Source organism: Haemaphysalis longicornis, unplaced genomic scaffold (assembly GCF_048455015.1).
Source record: "Haemaphysalis longicornis isolate Haplotype H1 unplaced genomic scaffold, Haemaphysalis longicornis Haplotype H1 scaffold_7, whole genome shotgun sequence".
In the NCBI taxonomy this organism is placed as follows: domain Eukaryota; kingdom Metazoa; phylum Arthropoda; class Arachnida; order Ixodida; family Ixodidae; genus Haemaphysalis; species Haemaphysalis longicornis.
This window is the reverse complement of record NW_027526422.1, coordinates 189646690-189664595: the sequence shown is the minus strand read 5'-3', so window position 1 is coordinate 189664595 and position 17906 is coordinate 189646690. Positions and strand designations below refer to the sequence as shown.

The 17906-nt window shown below is 47.3% G+C and overlaps 1 protein-coding gene and 1 long non-coding RNA gene across 2 annotated transcripts; one reads left to right on the top strand and one right to left on the bottom strand.

Moving 5' to 3' along the window:
* Positions 1–3206: 3206 nt before the first annotated feature.
* On the bottom strand, positions 3207–13964 carry LOC144146722 (uncharacterized). Its single transcript, XM_077678650.1, has 4 exons — positions 13841–13964; positions 9281–11526; positions 4190–4230; positions 3207–3232 (listed from the first exon to the last, which is right to left on the bottom strand). The coding sequence occupies exons 2-4, from the start codon at positions 11524–11526 to the stop codon at positions 3207–3209; spliced, it is 2313 nt and encodes a 770-aa protein (XP_077534776.1). The 5' UTR covers positions 13841–13964.
* Positions 13965–14195: 231 nt separating this feature from the next.
* LOC144147334 (uncharacterized) lies at positions 14196–16853 on the top strand. The gene is made up of 3 exons (XR_013317891.1): positions 14196–14619; positions 15171–15281; positions 16811–16853. It is a non-coding gene; the product is annotated as an uncharacterized LOC144147334 (long non-coding RNA).
* The last annotated feature ends 1053 nt before the right edge of the window (positions 16854–17906 follow it).

The following is a 17906-nucleotide window of genomic DNA, read 5'->3' as shown; positions in this document are numbered from 1 at the left end:
TGCCCAACGACACGTTCCGGACCTTAAGTCGCACCTGCGACAGACTCTGGTTTTCCTCGGATGTCTACCCCATCTGATTCGTAGTTGCGGTCTCGCACGAAACGAGAAATGCTTCACATTAGGTCACTGTCAAATGTACTTGTGCTTCCTATAATTTGCATAAAGTAATAAGGACGCTGATCATTTCGGATGCCACCCAAAGCCGGAAACTTTTAGAAACCCCAATGACCATACAGTACCTGGCACTTTTGTTAAGAATTCGTGAGCTACCGCGCGAGTATGTCAACTCCCGAAGGTTGTGTTGCAAACTCACCTACTACAATTTTTTGTGCGGCCAGCCTCAGCTAGCGGTGTGGGCAAGACATGTGGTTGCCACCACACGTTCGTTCATCAGTGTCACGATTTTTAGAGTAGACATCAGCGACACGTTTGATATTTAACACGTTCGATGTTGCAACACGGGGTTTCTCGCCTGAAGGCACCTATAACGCATTTACATGAGTGAACTACCCACTCTCTTTCGAGACGAGTAGTTCCTGTTGAATTTCGGCACAGACTTGTATTTTTCACATGAGCAATCTAAAACAGCTCCTGCAAAGACCGCACAGGTACAAAAGACGCTTATCAATGTTTTACTTTCTGTAATCACTCCCCGTGCGTTTACTTTATAAGGTATTTCCAACCAATGGGGGAAGTATTCATGGCATCCTAAAAAAAACTCAGTACGTTTTTTTTAAGCGCCGTAAGATTGCATTCACTTTTTGGGAATTTCTCTCATTGCCAAACATTTTTCGCCCAGTACCACAAAGCGACGAGGGTACTCGACATCTACTCTCTACAATATTGCAAATTTCAGTCATTGTAGGAAATAAAAACAAATAAAACAACGCAAAAATATAGAACCACTGAAATAAAAATTGGGGTCACCATCACCATCATCAGCGTGGTTTTGTCCACTGTAGGACGAAAACTCTCCCAGAGATTTCCAGCGACGTCTATCGAGCGCTAGCTGAGTCAACCTCACTAGGCTGTCGATTCGGATATTGATAGCCAATAATGGCCTTTTGTGTATTGATAGGTCAATGTGCAAATTTGGCTCTTCATAGCCACACGTCGCAACCATCGTGCGTTGGAGTAAGTAATAAAAACGGACAAAATTTTTAGTGGAAGTAACGATATCGCAAAGGTTTACTCAACCGAACGCCCTCACCTGAATAAGAAGGAAAAGATCTTGATGATGATAATGACTTTATTTTGCCCAAAACTTGGTGAAAGGAGGAAAGGAAAGTGAGAGCCTTCCATTCCTGATTTCCTCCCCCTGAGATGGCTGCATGCAGCCCTGGGGCGCGAGCGCCATCTTGGGCCAGTTGTACGACCTTGATCAGTATTTCGGGGTCGGAGCTAAGCATACAGGTATCCCACTGCTCCGCACTAGTAATTCATAACTTCATAAGCATGTTCGTGGAGTTGGTGGATGGGTATTACAAGCCCAAATCGTGTGAGTGAGTGTGGCTCGCTCAGTGCACCACTTGCACTGATCATTGCAAAGGTCAGGATAAAAGTGGCTGAATACTTCAGGATTTAGGAATGCATTAGCCTAAGCTGACGCCAGGCTACAAATTGACGCCTGTTGAGCGTGGGAACCGCTGCGGGATATTTTTGGCGTTCTCTGGGATAGTGTTGAGCGATATCCCGGAAAGTCACCAGCCTGTGCCCAGCCTTCTGGTCCGAGCCAGAAGGGTCGTCAGGACAATCCCCGAAGCTCCAACATGGGGCCGCCTCATAGCTCGTTGCCTTGGAGAGATACATGGGCCGGTGTCCAGGTTATTTGCAGGTAGCGCATACGAGAGTCTCAGACGGAGCGTAAGATGCGTACGGCTATATTAGAGATCCTGCCAATTTCGTAATTCCGGAGAGCTCTTTTAGAGTCGCTCACGATGGCTTTAGCCGTTGTGGAGGCGGCGGCAAGCGCTATAGCGGCCTCTTCTCCTTCGTCAACGTGACTAGCGTAAATAGAGCCGGATGCCTGAGAGTTGCCTTTAGCAACTTTTGCCACGATGGCCATAGCGCGCTTAGAGTGGTAGTCGGCGGCGTCAACATAGCACACATAAGGGTCATCTCTGAAATGCTGGTGCAGGGCAGACGCTCGGGCATGACGGCGAACTTGGTGATGTACCGGGTGCATGTTTCTTCGTATTGGGGAGACGTAGGTGGCCTTATTGAAATGAAGAGGTAGCGAAGTCTCGAATTTTTAAACAAACATTCTACAGTTGAATATCTAAACAAGCATTCTACAAAGGCAAATATAGAAAGTAACGAAATTACAGCTTTACCTAAAACAGCGCCCTTACGCTTGCTCTAAAAACAATAATTAACGAACATGATAAAACACGCGGAGGCACGAAGGCCAATCTGATCCAGGACCAAAACGTGATTAACTAAAGAAATCGGTAACAAAGAAAACGCATTGTTTGAGTTGACGTGTTACTTCAACGCCACCAGAGATGTGTATGGGCGGTGAAACGAGCATACTGCACAAGAGTTCTTACGCATTCTTAAGCTATGTACCGAGCTGCTGTTTGTGTTTCGCTAGTGTCACCCATATTAAGTTTATAATCCGTGTTCAGAAAAGTAATTGAGGGCCAAGCGACCAATTCAGACCACGGACTCCGGTCATTCTGGAGTAGTTACGCGCCACGTAAGTTGTGTCCTCCTTTTGTCAGCATTAGCAATGAAGACGCGACCCTGCGACCTCCAAGTGAATTTCCACCTATGCTCCAATGGGAGATTTTATTTCCAGATCCTGACCGGTGATTCAGCTTGTGCTGGTCGACGAGGAGCAGGTGGCCATGACGTCATATGGACTTCAATGAAGAAGGAACCACTGCCAACGGGCCACACCACCTTACTTTAGACGCGTAATAAACGTATTCTCTTTTTTTCCCTCTCTTTCGAGCACTTCGATGGGGATGGAGTTTTAACACTGCGAACTCCATCCCCACGACACCTTGTTTAACAAGTATACAACGCTATACTAGGACTCTCCGTTCTGTGTAACATTTCGTATGGCAGTACGGCGGTGTCAAGCCGTACTCGGCATACCAGTAAATGAGGAACTACTTGAAGAGTAGGGGGGGGGGGGGGGGGTCCTGCTGTACCGGGCCGGCCCTGGGGGTCAGCCAAGGCTCGTGAACCAAGCAAAATGGTCAGACGAAGATAATGGCATCCTGAACTGGGGAAACCACCCACCTGAGATTAACATAGCCAAGATCACCGGCTCCATTTTCTCGAACAACGTTTATTTATTCCCGTGCATGTTGTTTGTCATTATTGGGTGGCCGGTCGTTGTACTATATTGTTCATCCCGGCATAATTATCCTCGTTGCCAGCCGTCCTCTTCACATCAGGTTTGCGAAAGACCAGGTACCGCGTCGAGTCTTCCGGAAGGAAAGGAGCCAGGCCAGCCGGTCGCGGATAAGATGAGCAGATGGAAGTTCAAGTGGCAGACACAATCAATCAATCAATCAATCAATCAATCAATCAATCAATTTATTAATATCTCTAAATGATACATGGGGGTTATATACAGAAGGAGGTCCCAAGGTCAAAGAATGTAGCGGGACCTCCTGCCAAGAATCACTTAAAATACACTGTATAATAGCAGCAAATGAAAAGAGGGATGTGTGCAAGAATGATGTAAAGCAGAGTCAATAAGTAAATTACATGGTAGAAATAACTATACACAATCAATTTAGAAAAGAAAAACACTGAAAAACAAAGCATCAGGAACAATTTTGGTTAAGTCTGGGGCAGGGACATCAGGTAGCACTTTAAATTTTTTTTGAATTTGTGCAATGTGTTAGAAGACTTAATGGCGGGTGGCATAGAATTCCATAGACATATAGCCGAGAAGTGCACTGTCTGTTTGCCGTAGTTAGTTTTTACTCTCGGTAAAATGAAATTGTGCTTAAAAGCAAACCTAGTGGTGTTAGTATTAACAAGACTAGCGGCCAAAAAAGAGAAACACGGAAACTCATTGCGAAGCACCTTAAACAAAAAAATACCTAGGTTATAACTCACCAGTTTGGAAATAGACAAAATATTATTTGAACAAAGCAATGAATGAGCATTCGCGCCATTCATTCATTCAAGCTGGGCCATTGGTTGTGTGTTCGAGGCCGAGGCTCACCTGGCACCCTGGACTCGTCCTCAATGCCGCCACGGTGGCCACTGCCATGGAGGAAGAAAAATGTTAGGAGGGAGCATGACGTCAGGCGGCCCAGCTTCGGCAAGCCAACCTCCTCTGAAGCCGCTTTCTCCTCTCCTCGGGCTCCTCCCGCGCAATGCATTATGGAAAATCCACCACGCTCAGGCCCGCGGTAGCATTTAGTGGCTCCGGCTGGCTGCCCGTGGCCTCCGCGATTTGCTGCCGGCGGTGCGCCGAGCAACGGCGCGCCGCCAGCAGCAAATCGCGGAGGCCACGGGCTGCCAGTGGAGGTGGAGGCGAGCGCCGTCGCCGAAGGCGCCGTACAAGATTGTTCGCAGCGTTGCGCTCCAAGCTTCGCATCGTGGAAGTACTGCCGCTGTCGCTGTTCAAAGCAAGGCGAAACTTCGATCGCATTCTTACGAAGCACCCTCACAAGCGGCAAGCCGAATTTCACTTCTGACGTTGGATCGCTCGAACGCGCCACCGTAAACATTCACAGGCATGGAGCGGCCTACAGCTGCGCGGTGTTTGCCAGGTGTGCTGTGACGATTGCGCTTGGCATTCTGCTGAGTTATCGCGCGTAACGAGTGTCGTGTCGGCGGGGAGGTGGTGAGACTAGCTTTGGTTTCGCTCGCACGCGCTTTTGCATACGTTCGCCTTTTCGGTGCTCCGGCGTGGTGCTACGTTTTTATCTACTTCAGTGCACTGGAAAACAAAGGGTTCAGAACCCTTATGTTGGGTGTGACCATCTCGCGTCGCAAGCAGTATGCCAACTGTTTGTCCGCTGAGGACCGCTCTACTGGTGCGATACGTAAATGAAAAAAAGAAAAAAACGAATGCTAGATTACGCCTGGGAAGGACCTTGCTGAATTGTGGACTGACTGCGCTTTGGCAATAAATGGTTGATTACCTAGAATGCCGGATCTTTTCAACTTTTCCTGAGCGGCAAAGTTGAAAAGATCATCTCCACTTCTTCACGCGGCGGCGGCACACAACTCTCCGACTGGCGTGAACTTCGACGGGTCCGAAAGCTCAGTAAACAAAGATGTTTTCTGCCTCTTCCGTCCGACCACTTTGCCCTCACGATCAGGCCGCTGCGCGTTTCTGGTTGCAGGCAGAGCTGCGCGGAACGACTCGTCGCCGAAACTCGAATACGCGGACGGCCCGGCAACGCACGCACGCAGCGTCGGCGAAGGGCCACATGAGGCGCAAAGAACTACCGCTTGCCTGTCACGTGAGAGAGGAACTCCCATCAGTTTTTCCTTTTTATTTTTTATGACTAGCCTTCACGATTGTCACGTTACGCTCTCTCCTAAAATTTTCTTTCCTCCGTGGCCACTGCGGTGATGAGGACGACAAAGATGGCGCCGGCCGGCATTGCCGGCTTCTGGCGGCTTAGGCAGTCTCGCATGAATGACGACCGGAGGGGACGCATTTGGCGAAAGAGCCCAGTTGGGGAGGCCGTGTAGTTGGTGAATCGTTCGGCCATGTCACAGCACCACCAACGGTGGTGGTGGTGGGAAGACCGAGCTCGAGCGTGTGCCGCGATCTTCTTTCTCTCCTTCTTAGGCGTCGACATTCACGCGGAATAGGTGGATTGGCCAGGGGTTGGAAGAATGTTTGATGAAGAAGAATTAAACAATGGGTGCAGGAAATAGAAATACGATCTGCATGAGCGAGAAGAAGCAAATAAAGTGGGTACAAAGGGGCCTCTGTTGGCCTATAGAATCATGTAGGGTGGAGAAAAGTTTCTTTTTTATTGTTGTTGGTGCTTCCGGTTCTAAAGGTAGACCGATAGTACAGCTAGCGGAGAAGGGGGCGCCTGATAGCAGCACCATTCCTACGTGCGTACGTGCGGATATCGTTTCGCCGGGCAACTCTCTGACAGCGCCTGTCTCGTCTGCCACCGTCCGTCTTTTTTGCGTTAAGCCTCCCACTGGGATTTTTACGGGCTGCACTGCAACGGTCAAGCGCGCCACGACAAGCTTCGGGGCGAAAAGAAAAGCACACACAGGCAGAAGCACCGAGTCAGAAAGGCGATTAGGCAGACTCCGAAACAGCCATCGCGTCAAGGCTGCGTGTGCACAGGAGGGTTATTGGGCAACGAGTTCGGGTGCAGCACGCTTGTCCACGCCGCATTACTGGAGTCCCAAATTCCGCGCACCCCTTCCGTAGAGACTTAGTACTCCGTTTTCTCCGTGGGTTACGTGCGTACCGTGTTGACCGTGACCGGTCTGTTCACTTGCGCATTCGTTTCGGAAGAGGGATTAATTTCCCGGCTGGCCTTCGCCATGACCGCACATTCGTTACGGTGGGGTGCGCCCTCCTCGCCGTGCCTGCACGCGGAGGTGCCGTCTGGTCCCGGCCAACACAGTAACCACGGAACAAACGGTGCATACACACAGAACACAAATGAGCCGGAATGGGTGTTTAATCCCTCCACCACTTCTTTTGAACTCCTCATAGCAAACCGCTTCCTCCGATCCGTGGCAGTATTTTGGAAGTGATACTACGGATAAACTCCGATAGCCAAGAGCCGTGGTAACTTAGCGCGTTGTCCACGACTTTACTGCGTCCCCATGAGGGAGTTCATGGATGCGAATACTGCGATTGTTCTAATGGGAGTGAGCCAAAACTCCCACCCGCTCAGATTACAAAATGGCTGTCAGTTCACTGCTGCGAGTGCCGAACGTGTGTGCAAATCATCTGTCTGATTGGAATACCGGCAGCAGGTACGAAACTAAAACAATTTCTGCAAGGCGCATTTTTGTTTACATTCCGCCGAACCGATTGGATGCGTAACCTGCATGGGCGCGCGTTCGACCAGCGCAGTCGGTGCTTGTGCCAGCCATCGGTGAGCCCCAACAAACGAAATAAAAACGGCCACAAATGCGTTTAGTCTGCGTAACGGTCCCAAGTACAAAGCTGCCTGGTATCCCGCTACATGAAAACCAACAACGAATGCCGATCGTTTCGTCCAACCGGGCCGGCAACGTACAAGTCCGACCGTATCGTGCACGGCCGTTCGAGGCGATTCGGGCGCAGCCGAAGAATGCATATGCTTCTCCGGCGAGCGTATTTCCAGCGTGCGGTGTGTTTGCTTTCCCGCTAAGTTTTGGGAAGGTGGGCCCGTCATCTGCCAATCATTGTGCGAGCGCCGCCGCAATTGACGGGAGGGCCACAGCGCCTCGTTGCTTTTCTTGAACGTTTTCGCGAACATTTCTTCCAGCCTCACCGCGGCATAAAAACATGTCCCCTCCGTTGAAGTGGCCCTGTGTAACAATGCAACAATGCAGAGATGACCTTACCCTAGATAATTCCTGGAAAAATGGTTATGCATTCATGTCCAACTTGGGATACCTGCCAAAAGTTGTCAGTGCCAAACAGAAAATATCCTTGGTATTTATTTTCAATCAAGCACAATCGTTGTTGAGTAATGTTTGTGTAGAACTGACGATGCAGTAATGTTAATTTACTCTGTCTCAACCACAGAAAATGCAAATAAAGTTTTAAATTGGCACCACTCATTCTTTTCACTTACTGGCGTATCACAACGCTGAAAACATTGCATGCCTGTGGCCTCACACATACCAATTGTTAATGTTCAGTAAAGTTCTACGCACAGCTGACTACTTTTGACTACCCAGTCAAAGCAAGTGTAATGTCAGGTGATAAGCACACAAAGCTGGCCAGAATTTTTTTTTTTTTTTTTCACAAGAGGACGTTGATGTCAGAATTGCCGACTGGCATGAGGCACAAAAATATATTGACGTATCAAAGCATCCGGCCAGGGCAAAATAGATTGAACACATTTCACATTCACCCCCAATTACAATAGGATCCTTTGGAATGCAAACAAACAAGTCTGTTACCTGGCCGCGGTGGCCGATTGTCTGATGGAGGCGAAAAGTGAAAACGCCCGTGAGCTCTATATTTGAGCGCATTAAAGATCCTCAGGTGGTCAAAAATAATCTGGAGCCCTCCACTACAACAAACCCCACCGCTTGTGTAGCGTCAGCACGTTAAACGTCATAACCAATCAACCAAACAAGTCACTGCGCACAAGCATACCGCAGTCAAAAAAGCTACAACATATATACACACAGGGCTAGACGTCAATTATAATTTTAACTGGATTAACTGCCTAAATCAATCAATTCACCAGTTGCAGATTTCAAAATTAACAAAAGATGCTCTCAGTGGGTGTTTCTGCTTATTTTCCCAAAGTAAAGTCTAACTGTTAATGGTTTTGCATTTTAAAGAGTGATGCTGTGAATGCAAAGCTCGTCGACATTTGTGGGTGCAGCAGGTTTTGGGCTTGTCATTCATACTGTACATGCTAACAAGATGGATGTCGTTGGGTTGACCATACAATTTTCTTAAGCCCTTACAAAAAAAAGGTATAGGCCACCTTTTGTCGTTAACAATGACTGCATTCTTGAGGATTTCACCCTTAATTGTAATAGCTAAATGTGACATCATTTTCTACTGTAATGTAGCGTAGGCTACTTGAACAGGGCAGCAATACCATACAAGTTGATTCATGTGAGGCAAATGGGTTCAGCCTAGTGGGTGTTTGAAAAAACGAGGCCACGAAAAAACAGCATAATTAAAGCTTTAATACACACGAGTTACAACCAAACAAGCTAACATACCAAATGAGGAAGAGCCCGACAGTTCATATATACACACCAAGGTTACAGCAGTCACAAACTGCCAGAACAAACAGCCTGAAACAAACTTGTAAAACGAAGACAATAGAACTACAGGAAAATTGAAGCGCTCCAAACAATAAACTGAATATGGCATTACTGAATGAAGCTAATACAGAAAGCCAACCAAATCTACAGCAACAATTTGAAAGGGTGCATTTTAGAATTGAAGCATATGTAAAGTGCCACAAAGATATGCTAGCAAACATCAGCATAAAAAACATTTTACAGGCTTGAGAGTTCAGGGTCTGTAAAAAATGTGTAGCGTGGGCTGACATACAAAGAGCTTGTACGTTTGTACAAGTACAACAAGTAAAAAAACTCTGCGTGGTGGCTCACATCTTCAATTATAACACTGTGCCTCGTGTGCTCCACAACGAAAGAGTGGAAGTGCTCATTAAAGCACTTCGTGCTCAGAATAGAAGCAACAATAAACAGCTTCGAGTCACAGATTGCCATCAGCTGTATTTGTGCAAAGCGAGGAAGGTCATCTTCACGCACAACTAAGGGAACTACACCAGCCAACTCTAGTTTCCTTTCGGACAGAGTAAGGGAAGCAACAGCCTGTACACTTTCATCTGCCAGGTTCAGGTCTTGAAGGCGGTCTCTCAAAATATCAGGCAACGAGCTCTGGTCCACTGTTTTACTACCTGCAAAGAGCATCTCTTGAACAGGTTGAGCTAGGGAATACATGAAGTGCATCTGGTGACGGCGACTCAGCGTTGCACAAATGTTCCTGAAATTCCGGGTTTTCTGGGCAAGAGATTTAAAATACTGATGCTTGGCCTCAAAGCGCATGCACGAAAGCTTCACAAGAGGGCCATGCAAGAGCAGCAGTCGAGGGTAGTGCACAAGGTAGTGCATCTTATGGATGATCTTCACAAGTGGAAAGGTCTTCTTAAATCCCCGATAGAAGTCTTCAATGAGTACTTTCAGGTATGCGACTGCATCAGGGTACACTTGTGGTGCGACAACTATGTCTATCACAGCCCGTAATGCAAGATAAACCTTGTATGCCTTGTTGTCTCTAGGCACATAATCCCCGATTAGAAGAGAGAAGAATCGGAAAAAGCACAGCTTTTCGGAAGCAGACCCTTTAAGCATTGCTTTCCCAAACACAGACTTTCGCGTGAGGGGGGGAAGTCTGGAACTTTTGTCCCCTCCCTGGAAAGGAAATGTGGCAAGTCTCTCATTTAGCTGGGCAAGTTTGAATACATTGTCAGTGATCAAGCACCTGATCACACGCTTCATTACGAAAGGAATGACCCCCTCAAAAATGTCATGCATAATGTCAGGTGGGAGACCTTGGGTCACATCAAATGAGTCAACCTCGCTGAGACAGCTTTTTCCCACGGCACCATAGATACTTGACAACGTCGAGTCTCTTGCTACAAGTTGTACATGGCGCACATGTGCGTCCTTTGTTCGCAAGACAAACTCCTTTTCATTCCATTTTTTCTGAATGTCATCGCGAGTTGCCAAACAGAAACGGCAAATGGGGCCAGACGAAAAGCATGTACGAAAGGCCCCAAACTCGTGACTTGACAAGTTGTCACCTGAAAGATACAGGAGCGAGCCTTTCACAATTTCTTCACCTAATGCAACTCCATTTACTTCTAGCTCATGGAGATCTGCCAGCAGTGGCTTCATGATCTCTTGCAAACCAAATTTTTTTACCAATGAGGCTTTTGCTAGCAGGACAAGGCATTTGTCGCTAAGCTTTGACCGACACTTCGGCGAACCATTGAAGATAGTCAAGTAGCCAGCCAGAACTTTATGCTTGCCGCGTTTACTTCCAAGCGGATTGCAGACCTCGAATTCATCAAAATAAAGTTGAAGAGCCAAAAGCTTCTTTTTGTCCGCGTTCATAAAAACAGTGTGCTGGCGAAAGTACGCACCATCTTTTACATCCTCGAGAAGCACTGAGTTGCCTTTCTCTTCTCCCTCAAAAAGGTTGCGCACCTGTGACACTGCTCTTATTGTTTCCAAAATTGGCACGTACTGAAATGTCTCCCATGCCCGGTCTGAGCACGCCACTGTGCGAGGAGAGACAAAACCATGCAAAGTCTTCCAGTGGTTTTCCCTCCCTCTTTTTGTCCTTAACTGTTTCAGTTTCGACAAGTCTGCTGAACACAGTGCTTGCTGGTGCTCAGTAGTAAACATGATCACATCATTCGCAATCTCATTGATCGTCTTCTCAGGCAACTGTCTGCCTTCCTGCCACTTGAGCAAGAGGGAAGAAAGGTGCTCAAAACACTGATCACTTGGTGCAGTAGCTGTGGCATCCTCTTCATCACCAGGCACGTCGGGCTCGCTGTTTACTTCTCCCTCCGTTGTGTCCTGGCTGTCGTGGGAAGGGGACCCAGCCAGAGGCGACTCAGCTCGCGGCACAGCCTCCTTGGTGCTTAAACTGAAGACGTGCTTGTGGCAACGGTTTATGTGCACTCGGTATGGCCTGTAGGACCTGTATGTTTTTGAGCACCCATCCAAGGTACAGTGCCAGTTGCCCTCTTCTCTGTGCCACGTGTACAAATGACGAAGGAGTGCTGCGAAAGATGGTGCCCTTTGCTGGCACCGGTTGCAGCAGTACGTGATGGCGTGATCCATCTGAATAAACAAATAAACAAGAAAGTGTTCATGTGAATGCATGCGATAGTATATGAAAAGATTAAATGCCAATATGCATGCAATTTACATTCAAATTAATTATAACTAACAGATAAAACCACCAGGCTAAGCTGCAGCTGAGTGAACTAGGGCTTGAAACGGGCTGGCTGCCACAAATTGAAGCAAAGAACAGGAAATCCAGCAATTGTGGTGCACTCGTGCAAAGTTGTAACTCGCACCTTTTCCCGGTTTTTGTTGGGTATTTGAAATGGAATCCCCTGCCCGGTGGTGATGCTCATGACACCATGCAATAGTCGGCAGAAACCACTGCTTTATCTGCTACAGTGAACTTGCATGAGTGGAACCCACAATTAAGAAAGCTGACAAAGCCCATCACTTGTAAGCAGCACTAACTTGATAAATAACCAAGCAAGAAACTGTTAGACTGAGCTAAAATGTAAAATTAGAAATGCAGTTGTCTGCCAAATAAACTACAGTAATGCAGTAGTTTGCCAAATACACTATATTTGGCAATATGAGTCTTGCTGGTGCCCAGTGCTGGCAAGTTTCAGCCTAACACCCCACTGCAAGAAACAAACCCTGTCGAGGCACCCACTAAAGGAGTGTGTCGCTCTTATGTAGACTAAAAGCGGGCCTTAGCAAAAATATGCAGTATATAAGATTTATTTGCTACAAATACAACTTTGCTGCAAATCTACAAATAAGCACGTAACGTACTGTTTCAAGGGAGCATGCATGTTGTTCTGACTGTCAGTGTGAGGTTATGCATTTGACTTTTGCATGGCCTTAAGACCAGGAAATAAATACAAAAAGTGAATATAATACCCCCAAGCACACTGTATCAAGTTTTCGCAGATAATAGATAAGAACTAGGAAAGAACTGACAATGACATTCACTGAGATTCGAACCCCGACCTTTTTGCGTGTAGGCGCGTAATTAGGCTTTACACGTTTTTTTTCTTTTTTTTTCCTGCTTCACTTTTGATGCACGCATTAATTTGCAGTATAGGCGTTGGGAGCAATCAGTCCTGATTTTTACTAGATCACCAGAACCGCAACCACTCACTGATGTCACAACCGGTGTAGCCGGAGCTATGAGTCATGACAGATTATTTGTGATTGCTAGTAGTTAACAGTGACTAGCAGTTAACAGCGACAGCTGCGTTGCTCTAGCTGCACATTGTGAAAAGAGCGTGCGGTAGCAACTTGGAGTTACGTCCGGATCCAGCTAGAATTAGTCCGATCACCTGTAATTATTAATAAAGATTACTCATTAACAGCAATTCTGGCGAGTCACTGAGCGGAAGCGGTTTGACTGGTTTGGTAAAAATGAATAGACTGCTCTCACCGCGAGATTGCATTTCCTCTGGACAGAACTTAACTCACGGATTTTTACCCAACAAGCTAAACAGTTTTCGCTCATTAACTAGGCTGAGTCACTTAATTATTAATCATTGTTAATAAGTATACAGATTACCGGACTAAATTTAGTTCCGTCAGGACGGAACTCCAAGCCGCTACCTCACGCCCGCTACACAGCATGCAGCGAGAGCAGTCTGCCTTGATTTTAATTGGTCAGGCCGCTTCCGCTCACTTACTTGCCAGAGCCATCGATAATTATTAATCACTATTAATAGACGCAACTTTATAGAGATCGCTACGTCGGTCTTGGCGTCAGTGAGCGGTACGGTGCGGCCGGTTGAGTGAAAATGAGACCGCGGCTTCTCTCACGATTAGAAACAGCGCAAGAGACAGGACGAGGGAACCTGTCTCTTGCGCTGTTTCTAATCAAGAATCCTTACCGACTCGCCCAGCTTCGCACGCTTCTCTCACCGCGTGAATTATAAAGCGGGCGTGAAGTATAGCTATTACGAATCGCTAGGAACGGCCACACACACACACACAAAAAAAAAACGCTCGCGGAGAATCGAACCCGGGACAATAACACTGGTAATCCGAGGCAGAGCCTCTTTAATTAACAAATCCCAGGAGGCTCAATGACGTCTAATGAACTGATTTTTACTTACGTCTGGACTGTACAACTTCACGATAGTTTTGTTTGTACAGAACTTTAGACGGAACGCTAGGCACTGCCAAATTTAATTGTTGGCTTTTTGTTACGTCGGACGTAACTCAAAACATTCAGCTGAAGTTGCGCCGGACGCAACTTCAATTCATTTTGGGTTACGTCGGAAATTCAGACTATTGGGGTTAAAGTTTCGTCAGACGCCACTTTAACTTTTATCGTACGTAACTACCCACAGCGCAATTTATAACTGCCTATGCAACTCACCTTGAGGGCTATGCAACCCCGGCAGAGAATGTAGCTTGCCTACATTGGTGGGAACTTGGCGTCAGTGCGAACACAGGCGTGAGACTGTCGAACAACGATGCGTAAACTTGCGTCCTGGTCTTCGTCTTCACCGCACAATGCTTCTCCTTCACTAGCCACAATATCCTAACATACCACTAAAAGACATATCGCATAGAAATTAGCAGCAAGCCGTGCTCTGGATATCGTGCCTCTAGTGCACCGTGCTTTCGAGTCACAAGACGCGAAGTGGCGTTTTGTTTGTTTTCTGTTAACTTGAAAGGGTAATCGTTATCATGCGTAATTGTTAAAAATAATTTCATTCAACACATTAAACGTCTTTAATCGATGACGAATCCAACTCAGTTGGCTTTTCTTGCGGCCAACCAAAGAGGGTAATCGTTATTATGTGTAATTGTTGAAATAATTTCATTCAATAAATTAAATGTTTTTAATCGCCGGCAAATCCAACTCTATTGGCTTTTCTTGCGGCCAACCAGTCCCATTTTAACAACTTCACCATACAGAAATCACGTTTTCTGTGGCTGATCATCAGACACGGCGGGAATAACGTTCTGTGGAACAACGCGACGCAAGACGCATGAGCTTACTTTTTCCAGCCGTCCGGAATGGCAGAGAGGCGGGTTTGCGTCGTTATTTTAGAAACGGGTGAGAAAAAAAAAGTCGTGCTCGAAACAGGTAGTCATGCGGAGCTGTTTGGAACCATCGCGGTACTGACCGCGATCACCGACAACACGCTGGTAAGTGTTCGCTTTTTATTATTACAGTTCGATGCCGCATCGGTAGCGTGCTGTGTAGCCGTTTGGAGTTCTGGGGTGGCGAACACTTCACGTTCTGTGCACGAATTTAAATTATTGCGACGCTGGCTATCCTTGCTCTGCAATAACATTTGTTCTCTTGCTTTGCACAGTGCGACTACCTAGAGAGGAACTCTTGCTCCGTTGCTCGACACGGCGTGACCGGTCAGAGAAATATAGCAATTGATTAAAAAAGAAAAACGAATCAAAATAAATGAATGCGCGAATGGTCCCACTTTTAATAAAATGGCTGGCGTTTCGCAGGCGTCGTGAAATCTTCCCGGGTGGGGTTGACGACGCCTGCGAGGCGCCTGAGTCGGTTTTTTTTTCCCGTGCCGGCATTACATTACGATAACAGCATGCTTTCTGCTCATTTCAACTTCCCGAAAATAGCACCGTGAAAGGGTTGTACTAGGCTAGGAATTTGCGGAATGGATTTGCCTATATTTCAAGGAAAGTTGCACGTGGTCACTGTTAAACTTCTTTCCCCTTAGGTCCAAATGTATGACCCGGAGCTGGATGAGTTCATCGACCTCGAACCAAACGACGAGGTACCGAACAAGGCAAAAATAAAGATTTCGAGGAAAATGACCCCTGCAGCAGATGTAAGTATTTTGTGAACTTGCATTTTTGAGTCATTGACTGACTGTGGGGTTTAACGCGCCGACGCAACGCAGGCGATGAGGCGCGCCGTAGTGGAGGGCTCCGGATTAATTTTGACCACCTGGGGATCTTTATCGTGCGCCGAAATCTCGTACACACGGGCGTTTTTGCTTTTCGCCTCCATCAGAAAAGCGGCCGCCGCGGCCGGGAATCGAACCCGCGACCTCGTGCTCAGCAGCGCAACGCCTTAGCCACTGAGCCACCGCTGCGGGTATTTTTGAGTCATTGGCAGAGTGTCAAATTACAGCGTGGCCATGCCTACATGGTTGTTGTGGGCCAGAAAATGAATGAACGCACGTTTATTGAAAGAAAAAAAAGGGAGAGAAGTCCCCTTGACATGACTGGAGGCCTCGGTTGCCTCGGTCAAGAGTCGGAAAAGGGATAGGAAGTAAGAAGTGGGGAGAACAGGGCAAGAAAGGAACCTAAAAACAGTCCTCAATGCCGGCTTCTCTGATGAAAATCAGCAGAGTGCCCAGCCGGTGCTTCCTGTGAGGTGGGGCTCCAAGTGGATTAACCCGAAGTTCATAGTCTCCCGGTCGTAGCGGGCCAAGTATCTTTAGGCAGCGTTCTCTAGGAACACTGAGTGCCGAGCATTCCCACAGGAGGTGTCGCGCGCTGCACAGGGCTTCGGTGCCACATTTCTGGCAGTTCGAAGAGCTGTACGGGTTTCCACGCCCGAAGAAATAGTGAGCTGTACTAGACGTAAGGGCCGTGCCCGTTCTTATACGCCTTAGCCGCACTGTTGCCCATCAGCTGAATCCGTGGGGCAACGGGTTGGCGTCGTCCGGAATTATGTTTTGAAGAACGGCCTTCCGCTTGGCCTTCACCAAAGCAGCACCGTGTGGCGATGTTGGCCCCCGCATCTGAATCAGCGGGTTCTGAACAGTCTTGTTCGGGGTGAATACGAAGTTGGTCCCGGGCAGTTCTGTGTGCCCCTTCATTGCCTTCAATCCCTTCATGTCCCGGGACCCATCTTATTGGTATTGCAGGCCAATCTGTTGGCATTCAGCAATGAATTTCTTTATTCTGCGGACAGTGCAACTGGTAGTTTTGCGTGAACCAAGGGCTTGAATTGCATCCATTGAATCTGTGTAATTATGCGTTCAGGAGGGCCGAGGGTGCTTGGATGTTTCATGCATGTTCAGTCAAGGCAAGCAGGATGGCCCTTAGCTCGGCTTCTCGGCTGGAAATTTTGACAAAGCGCACGTATACATTTGCGCTTCAGTCTTCGAGGCTGTACCAGCAGAGTGAGGCGCGTTCATGTTCAACTGCGGCGTCTGTGTAGACATGCAGGGTACGATTTGCTGTGGTATCGCTGTCTCCACTGGCTAGTTCTAGGAGGTTATCTTTAACCTTCCTTTTCCTTCGTCCTGGGTTATCGTGACCAAAAAAAATGCAGTCAAAACTGTGTAAAAAAGTGTTCACGAACATCACCTGTTCTATTGAAAAGTTTACTCACGATTTTGTACAGCCCCCAAGTGGAAGCAGCCATTCAAATGAGTCACCTCAGCCGGTGAATGAAGATAGGTAAGTAACACATGATTTCTAGTACGAAGTCTTTTATGTGCACTGATCTAGAATATAAGCTGCACAGGGTTGAGACAGCTGCGCATATTGCACAGTTTTGATACAAATTCATTTTCCTGCGCCAGGCTGCTCCGAAAGAGTATGAGAGCCAAGGATTTTAACGCTCCCGTCAATTTCAGAGGGGAAAATGCTTACTGACGGCATAATTTTCCAGCACCTTGAAGGTGATGCTCTTTGTAAAGGTTTAATTGATTGATCGTTCAATAAAAAATCCGCATAAAATTGTCCACGGGATAGTTTTTTCAAAAGTCACAATGTCGGGTTGCACATGTTACATTGTGGAAGTTTTAAAGTTTTTCCATATAAAGTTTTCACAAACTACTTGTGCAAGTTGATTTTAAAACGGCAATTTTGGGAGCGCCGCATCTCCAGAACGACATTACTGGGCGCCGCCATCTTGGTGCGGGGAAGATTGGAAAACATGGCCGCTGGGCGAAGCAGTTTCTTGGGGTTCAGGCAGAGTCCTCTTCGCCAATTTCTACCGCTGGTTACGGGGGTGGCCGGGTTTACGTTTGACCTGTTACGGCAAGTTACGCGACTCGAAAGACGAGGGTTCATCAAAAACAACGGGGTACCCGTGATATCGCTGTGTTTCGGCCTTGAGTGTGAGGCGCGGTGCGTGCTTGAAGTGAAATTCAGGACTCATTGCGAAATTATAAAACGCCAAGTTATTGTTGCTATTGACAGTGAGCTTGCGAGCGGCGGGAGTGGGACGATAGACACTGCAGAAGTGGCGGCGCAGGCTGCATCACCGCAAAATATTCAAGCAGTGTCCGATAGCGGGACGGGCTATTATCACACGCTAGTAATAATAGTCCATCTATCTGAATTGAAATTTAATGCCAAAAGGGAGGTGACTAAACATACCAATACTCTACTTACGATCGTTGTGAACGCCCACCTTGGGGCTTAAAATGGGAGGGCTGGTGGGGTGCGACGACTGCCACCTCGCTTTGCGCAACTTTTGCCGTGGCTCTCAG

Excerpts from the sequence above, each read along its gene's own strand:
- LOC144146722 (XM_077678650.1), bottom strand. The coding sequence starts at position 11,526 with ATGGATCACGCCATCACGTACTGCTGCAACCGGTGCCAGCAAAGGGCA. Across the intron at positions 4,231-9,280 it reads TTCGTTGTGGAGCACACGAG|TGGCCACCGTGGCGGCATTG; the intron begins GCACAGTGTTAT and ends CCTCCATGGCAG. Across the intron at positions 3,233-4,189 it reads GGACGAGTCCAGGGTGCCAG|TTCAGGATGCCATTATCTTC; the intron begins GTGAGCCTCGGC and ends TGGTTTCCCCAG.